The sequence below is a fragment of the Cibotium barometz genome, chromosome 33 (assembly GCF_041138505.1).
Source record: "Cibotium barometz isolate CiBa-2024 chromosome 33, ASM4113850v1, whole genome shotgun sequence".
NCBI lineage: Eukaryota > Viridiplantae > Streptophyta > Polypodiopsida > Cyatheales > Cibotiaceae > Cibotium > Cibotium barometz.
In genome coordinates, this window is record NC_141078.1 from 846,402 (window position 1) to 855,015 (window position 8,614).

Sequence of the window (8,614 nt, forward strand, 5' to 3'; positions counted from 1 at the left end):
GATGACTGTGGGCTCCTTCTGTGGAAACCCAATCTCGCCTAGCAGCCTCCGCAACCATACAACCTCGCAAGCAGCAGCACAAGCAGCCCAGTACTCTGCCTCTGTCGAAGATAGGGCAATAGTTGGCTGCCACTTACTGCTCCAAGAAACTGCTCCTGAGCCAAGGGTAAAACTGTATCTTGAAAGAAAATCTCCTCGTGTCTGGATCTCCTCCCCAATCTCAGTCACTCCAACCTTGGAGTCTGACTCCATCCCCTCCTGTGTAAAAGAGTCCTAGATCCTTCGTACTCTGCAGATACCGCAAGATCCGCAATCCTGCGTCCCAATGAGACTTCAGTGGCGTCAGCATAAAAGAGCTCAACAGCCCCACGGAGAAGCTCAAGTCCAATCTTGAGTTCAGCAACCAAATCAATGAACCAACCAACTTCCGGTACTGCGAGGCATCGACTGGCTCACAAGGATCATTAGAGGTTAACTTTGTGTTTGGGTCCATCGGCGAAGTAATAGGCTTGCAGTTCTCCATCCCAAAGGCCTCAAGCAACTCATGAACATACCACTATTGAGAGACAAAAAACCCCCTCTGGGTCTGCCAAATCTCCAATCCCAAAAAGAAGTGGAGTAAGCCTAAGTAGGTCATCTCAAACTCTTTTGACAAGGCAGCCTTCATCACACTAATGTGCTCCACATGACCGCCGGTGAGAATGAGATCATACACATAAAGGATGATAATCGTAACCATGCCGCGTTCCCGAAAGAGATACAGGTTAGGATCTGCAACCGATCTCTGAAATCCAGTCCAAACAAAGAAGGAATCAATCTTCTGATTCCAAGCCCTGGGAGCTTGCTTAAGACCATACAAGGCCTTACGTAACCTGTAAACCATCCCTTCTGATCTTGGAACAACAAAGCCTAGAGGCTGCTCAACATACACCTCCTCCTACAGGTCACCATTAAGGAACGCAGATTTTACATCCATTTGATACACGGGCCACCTCTGAGAAGAAGCAAGGGCAAGAACGGTCCGAATCGTGGACATCCGTGCTGTCGGTGCAAAGGTATCCTCGTAGTCGATGCCTGGCCGCTGAGCATAACCTTTAGCCACAAGTCTGGCTTTGTGTTTGTCCACCGACCCATCTGACGCATATTTGGTCTTAGAGACCCATTTGACACCAATGACTGACCATTTCGACGGCCTCGGTACCAACTCTCATGTGTTCTTCTTCTCGATGGCATCAAGTTCCACCTGCATGGCTTTCCTCCAAGTATCCTGTGAAAGAGCTTCCTCGACGGAAGTGGGCTCCTTGTCCCGCATAATACGAGACATCAGAGCATAGTTTACCTGAAGAAGCTCCGCTGTATTGCTTTTGTCTCGGACTCTGTGTGATCTTCGAGGGTCGTCCTCTGTGGTCCACTTGAAGGGTAACTCTGTGACACCCGACACCCTAAGGGTGTCCAACAACCACCTGGGTACTCGAACAGATCGTGGAGCCTCCTGCTGTTGCGGGGGCTCTACTCCAGCTACAGGCTCAACCTCCTGTGTTGACTGAGGGTGATCAACTGGAGCAATGTCTGGGAATCATCATCAGACTCTTCTGGATCTCCAAGAAGTGGCGGCTCCTTGACAGTGGATATTGGAACATGCTCATCAAAGACCACATCCCGGCTGACAACAATCTCATTCCTGTCTGGATCATACAATCTGTATCCCCTGGAAAGAGAATAAATATGAGCTTGCGGGACTTGGAGTCAAGCTTCCCCCTCTGCTTCTTCGAAATACGAACATACGCATCACTCCCAAAAACACGGAAGTGCAAGACATCAGGTTTCCTGCCAAAGTATGCCTCAAACGGAGTCATATTAGGTACTGAAGTCGTTGGAGACCGGTTGAGGGTATGGACAGCCATTGCCACAGCCTCTCCCAAAGTGGACGAGGAAGATCATGATGCTCCAGCATGGTCCTCGCCATCTCCACCACAGTCCTATTTTTGCATTCTACAACCCCATTCTCTGAAGGCGATCCGGTATTGGCCAGTTCCCTCTTGATGCCATGGTCTGCACAAAATCTGAGAAATACAGTCGAGGAGAATTCACCTCCTTTGTCAGCCCTGAGAGTCTTAACCTGCAATCCAGACTCTTTCTCCACCATCACGTGCCAATCCTTGAACTGTGCAAAAGCTTGGTCCTTCTGTGAAAGAAAGTAGACCCACGTGAATCTGTACAGTCATCAACAAGCAACATGAAATAGAGAGATCCTCCCAATGATGGTATCTGCTGAGGTCCACACAAGTCAGTGTGAATCAACTCCAACGGTTTCGGGTATCCTTCGCGGTGAAGCCAACTGCCTCCTCGCTCGAAGACGATGAAGCATCGGAGTCCATCATCTCTAAGTGCACAAATGCAAGAGTCTTTGCAGCTGAGACTGAAGAATCAGCACTCTTCCAAGTCCGCTTTAGGACACTTCCTCCAATAGTGGCCTTTCTCACCACAATCATTGCACGATCGTTCGGCCTTCAGCTTCTCTCGTTCTGAGCCGGGCTTCTTCTCAAAAGACTTCTCCCGTGAAGCCTTTCCTTTGCCCTTGTTGTTATTCCGGCCTTTCGACCCTTGGCCAGTTAAGGCCTCCGAACCTCCGCTGTGAGAAGGGTTCGTGAAACGTTCCTCCTGGTCCAAGACCATTGGCACAAGCTCCTCCCAGGTAATGGTGCTGAGCCTGCCACTCGTAATCAAAGAGGAGTAGAAAGCAGAATACTGAGCAAGTAAGTGGGACAGCAAAGTAATGGCCATGTCTTCAGATGATATCTCCTTCCCAACCTGGAGGAGTTCCTGCTGAAGGGCCTACAGCTTGTTAATGTGCTCCCGCATCGTCGATGACTTTGCAAGGTTCATAACCCGCATCTGCACTTCCAAGGAGAGATCCTCTTCATGGGTGATACCCTGTTATAAAGAGAAGCCAAGTGCTGCCATATGCCTTTGGCCAGCGTCATGTGCTTTACGTGATTGATTACTTGTGGTGTGCAATTGAGGAAAATAAATGACCGGATCCTGGCGTTGACACGATCCCAATTCTTCATCGACAGTAACTCCCCTTCCTCTGCTTCCGACCGTGGAACCCCGATGACGATGAAATCAGCAAGGTCATATGACTCCAGCACAGACTCCATCATAACCTTCCAGATGCCGTAATTATTCTCGTCCAACTGATGGTCCACAGGGAACGTGGGGAGAGTCGGGATCTTCACGTGCTTCTCAGCCATCTCTAACAAATCTGCCATCGCGGGGATGTAACTGAAAAGGGTAGGTGGGTGGGGAAAAAAAACTCTAGACCTGCAAGTGGCTGTCCAGCACCTTAGCCCGCCTTCGTCTTGCAACTTCTCTTGGAACGTGGGGAGAGTCGGGATATTCACGAGCTTCTCAGCCATCTCTAACAAATCTGCCATCGCGGGGATGTAACTGAAAAGGGTGGGTCGGTGGGGAAAAAAAACTCTAAACCTGCAAGTGGCTGTCCAGCACCTTAGCCCGCCTTTGTCTTGCAACTTCTCTTCCCAAACAGTCCAAAACAATCCACCAATCAGCAACTTAATTATCCCCCTCGTGCTTAGAAAACTCCCAAGATCTATCAAGAGCCTAGGGCTCTGATACCATGTCAAAATACGCAGCGGAAATGATAACCAAACTTGACACCACAAGAGCAAGTAGAGTGCAGAAAATAGACAGCACAAGAAAGACAGAGAGATAGGTGTGAAAACTCTTCTCTATACACAAGATCCCAGGAAAACTGAATGAATACAATGTGGGAATTATGGGGCTTATTTATATGGCCCCATGAGTGCAGTCGGCCAGCGCATAATGTCCCACCAGCCCTTCACGACTGGGCACAACCAGTCGGCCAGCAGAGAAAAAACACCACGACCCCTCCTGATCAAGTCGGCCAGCTCCAGGTACACAAGAGTGCAGTCGACCAGCATCAGGGGCTCCTGCCAGCCTGTTGCATCCACCCACACCATGGAAAAAATGGGAAAATTGGGGAAAAATACGGGGAGTGAGGAAAAATGATAAAACACCTATACGGGGCGGGCACACCCACAACAGAGGCCCTGGTGTTTGATTAAGACAGGAGATGACTTCTAACAGAGCCATGTCTAAGATGCTACTAAGCTCCATGCTCACAGCAGGTGAGCCTAAACGGCTCAATGATTGGGCAGTGAGCTAGATGCAACTGTTTATAAGTTTCCATGTTTTGCTTAATCACAGATGTTTGCTCTTACAGCTCCTGTGTTTTGATTAATTGCAGGTGTCTGCTAGTCAGGAATCCGCTCACCAGTCTCTCCATGAGCTAGTGAGCTTGTCATGCTGCAAGGAGCATCTTCAGGCCTACACACATTCTAAAGGCCTCTAATTATCAGCTTTCAAAAGAGGCCAACAGTGCTTCTTGGGGTCCAAAATCCTTGAGCAAAACCCACAGCACGTGTTAGTGCCTTCAGCCCTTGATTCCTACATGCAACTTGATGGTATACAGTGCCCAAAAAGAGAGTGAATAAACATCCTTAAAACACAAAGCAATGCTGCCTCTGCCAAAATATGGTGAAAAAGACTGCAAGTTAGAGCTTCGAAGATAACCGACCTTTCCCTCGTCAGAATCTGCTTGTCTTTGAGGAAAGACAACACGCAGGTCGCTGTACAAGTAAAAACGCCTTTTGTCCTGCACCACATGATCTTCACCACTGAAGATGGGCACTTGAGAAGAGTCGCGAGGAAGTATACTTGACTTCTTTGTCTGTTGGGTTGTCTTCAAGGGAGGGCAGACAAAACGCAAATGCAGAGCATAGCGCAATACACTACCTCCTCCTTCAGAAGCCTTTCTAGTGTGTAGGTTATTGGCATGTACAACATTACATTTGGAGACATCTTGGCTGTTGCTTTGTCCCGGGTAAACAAGATGGTTTTCCTTATGGTTCGTTCCATTCAAGGCAACTGTATTATGTTTACCTGGTAATGCAACATTTCTGCAACTCTCTTCACAGTCATGTGAGCTCGGGTTCCCACCATCTTCAAATGACTTGATAAGATGGGCTGTTAAAAAATTTAACTTTGGACTCCCATCCTTTGTTTCTACTTGTACCATGTCTCTGTCTAAGGTAGAGATGGCCCCATCGTTACTGCTGTACACAGTGAGGCTATCCCCTGAGGACAGTTTGGAACTGGAGCGTTCTTCTGCAGTCAAAGACGACCCCTTTCGGATCTTTCCTGCTGACGTAGGTGCCAATAAGAATACTTTATGCCGTAAAAATGTCTGTAACACACACACACACACACATACAGAGATGAGTAGACTGCCACACTCAATCCATTACATTAAAATAGAAGTAACCTCCAAAGGGTGCAGCATTGACTTATATACCTTTGTTCCAGGGGGCATGTCTGTCAGGTCATAACTACATAAAAATGTGTGTACAGGAGTCATTTCTGGATTACTGAGAACCTGTGAAGGAGAGCAGACAATAAGCATTCAAAAGTCTTACATAGTCCAAAACATCAGAAAACAAAGCATTTAAACAAAACCACAAATCACTCAGCATTACTGATAGGGCAAAAAAATGGTCATTGATGTAAAGGCAGTGTTTTTGGACAAAATATTCCCTCTACCCAAACACTATGACAGTGTAGCAGAACAAACTTACCAATTGAACGCGACCACTAACTGGAATCATAAAGCGGTTTTTTTTTACAGGTGCATCATCGAGAGCATCATTCATTCTGCTCAGATCGCCCTTGCTCCTCCTCTTGATGGCATTCCCAGAAAGATCAATTGATGCGTAATAGAGTAAAGAACTCTCCCCATCCACACAAGTAACAGAGAATGGGAGCTTTTGCAATGGTGGAGACCAACATCCACCTGTCACACTTAGCAGTGCTAAAAAACCATCCAGCTTCTGCAAAGTGCCCATGCATATTTATTGAAATAAGAAAAGGGAGGAAAAACACACACAATTCATGTTACATTCTTCAAAGACAATGGACTTGCAAAGGCAGCTATCAAGTTGATCCAAAATCAACTCAACCACACAAAGTGCATAAAGCAAGAGCATCAGTGTTCCATCAGCTCTATCGGCCTTGAGCTGTCAAAGAGGCAACAAAGAAGATTCAAAGACATGATTAGCAGAACTACCTGACAAGGCTTTCCTGCCAAAAGGCGGCCAGAAAGCAGAGATTCTTCAAATGACCCCACAAGGGATCTCCTTGTACTTGCCGTAGGCTTGCACTTGCACCCAGTAGGCACTGATGGGGCAGTTTCACAACCCCATCCTTGGCACCAAAAGTCCTGCTTATGAGGTATATGAGAACGCAATTCATCGTATTCATCTTCATAATGCAAAGCCCTCTCTTGGATGCCTTTTCTACCTATCCCATGCTTTTCAAAAATGCTTTTAGTAGGAGTGAGATTAACCGATACCAAATGCCCGTCTTCAAGAGTTGGTGAGCTTTTGGCCCTTGAAAGACGCTTCGGACCAAGGGGTGATAAAGAAAGACCAGGAGATATACACTGTTGTGAATAAAGTGGATATAAGGTCCCCCTTTTCCACCTGTCAGCTTGCACTCCATGTGCTCTCGGAGGCGATTCTTGCAGTTTAAAATGATTCTGGGTCTCAGCTTGCTGCAATGCTCTCAATTCCTTCTCAGTAAGCAAGGGGCCATCTGTTTGCAAGCAGGCATACTGCGGCTTGGCTGCATAAAAGTCCCTATCTGTTAAAGGGATAGACAATGGGCTACTCTTATTGCAACTCCCACACTTTGCTGTTTGATACACACAGAACCCAGTACTTGTGTCTTCCAACAAAATATCGGTGCCTGAATCTTGTGACTTGTTTAGCCTTTGAGCTTTACTATGTTCTTCCTTTGGTTTTTCAGCCTCGATTTTGAGGCTTCCAAACAAACCGGCATTGCTGGAACATGTCAGCAAATCTGAAAGAGGGGAGGATGCCTTCTTTCTTAAAGACCCATGATCTATATGTTCTTGAAATGAGACCATTGGATTGATCAAATCATTATGTTGCACTTGGCCTCTCTCTAAGCAAGTGTTGGTTTGAGTGTTAAAACCGACGACGACGGAGCCAGGATTGCTATTGCTGACAGAATCCTTCACAAAATGAGGAGTCTGACCAACTGTTTTGGCTGTGAAAAGGCCGGCAGCAGGCTGCGGGATAACATCACAGGGGGCTATATGAGATTCCAACACTTTGCTAGTGTATATGTTGGAGCCAAGCGTCATGCCAGTTGAGAAGGTTTGTGTGTATCCAAGGCTGGTTTGGGCACTTGATGTGCTGATACCTCCTCTTTTTTCTTTTCTCCAAGCTCTTCCAGGTAAGGGAGCTTCGATTATGGTAAAGCTATCCCCAGCAACTGCATCAGCTTCATCGTCAGGGTTCCCACAAGGGGGCTGTAGCAAACCCATTACTGAGAAAGCTTTCACTAATCTTTAGCTTAGAGCCCAAATTAAACTAACTCTCTTTAAATCAATGTCAGATGATACCAAATCGCACTGCCCACTGCCAACTAATTAGCACCAAACATTGCCCAGGTCCGACATGAACAAAATTCAGAAAAAGTGCCAAATTAGGCCACCAATCTTGCTACCCTGAAAAGCGTCCTCCAAAATCATGCGTCTCAAAAAGCAACCCATCATTGCTGATAATTGAATCTGCTTTTCAAGTTTACCTTGTGGCTAGGATCTGCAAAGCGCCCACTTCTTCTCTATGCATCAGGGAGCCATCACCATCATATCTCTCTCTCTATCTCTCTCTCTCTCTCTCTCTCTCTCTCTAAACGCCTGCTAGTAATGGTCTTCAAAGTTACCCGGGGGCTCTGATTTGTCAGCCGCCGGGGACACCACGTGCATTCTTTCTTCTCCTTTTCTCAGTGCTCTGAGAAGGGCTGTGCGGACCATTTCTTCTTCCAGATTTTCAAAACCAAGAAGAAGCAAAAGCAAAGCACAACACAACACAAAGATCTCTCCCTCTCTCTCTCACACACACTCACACGCGCTCGCGCGCTAGTTCCTACTGAGAAGACCCACCTTGTCTATATACAAAAAACCTACCCAACACAGGAAGCCCCAGCTAGAGAGAGAAATACAAGGAGCGCCAGGGGGCATCGTAGCCATCGCCCACATAGAGAGAGAAATTAGAGCGTAAAAAGCACGTCTCTGGGGTGTGCGTGGCGCGTGGGCTAAATGTAAATTCCTCTCTTCTCACTGTACTCTCTCCTCTCTCTCTCTCTCTCTTCTTTCCTGTGTGCTTGGATGAAAGCGAGCACTTGGGTTCCCTAATGTAAGGCCAACTTTGTCCTTTTCACACTGTTCTCTAATGTAAGGCCGTCTTTGTTTATTTAAAAGTATTCTGCCCATGGAATCCTGGCCACACAAGCCCATTCCTCATGTGCTATTCTTCTGATCATCATTGGGCCATTTTCATTGTCCAAAATGTCCCATGCTTTTTTCCTTATAAAATCAGGGTGAACCTGTCATGTATGAAGCATGAACTCGCCCAATAATGTCTGAGCAACAATGCATGTATGGAGACTAATGCACTCTACATAGATTCACAGCCACAATGCTAGC

The 8,614-nt window shown here is 46.9% G+C and overlaps 1 protein-coding gene across 1 annotated transcript in view; it reads right to left on the bottom strand.

The window, feature by feature from the left end:
* The window catches only part of LOC147619170 (uncharacterized), a 34,822-nt gene extending 26,527 nt beyond the window's left edge, over window positions 1-8,295 (bottom strand). The window contains exons 1-4 of the mRNA XM_086772790.1: window positions 6,167-8,295; window positions 5,679-5,930; window positions 5,399-5,479; window positions 4,622-5,290 (exon numbers count right to left, since the gene is read on the bottom strand). Of these exons, the coding sequence (XP_086628916.1) occupies window positions 4,622-5,290; window positions 5,399-5,479; window positions 5,679-5,930; window positions 6,167-7,450 (2,286 nt within the window). The 5' untranslated portion in view covers window positions 7,451-8,295. The remainder of the gene's footprint in view (window positions 1-4,621; window positions 5,291-5,398; window positions 5,480-5,678; window positions 5,931-6,166) is intronic.
* Window positions 8,296-8,614: the final 319 nt, after the last annotated feature.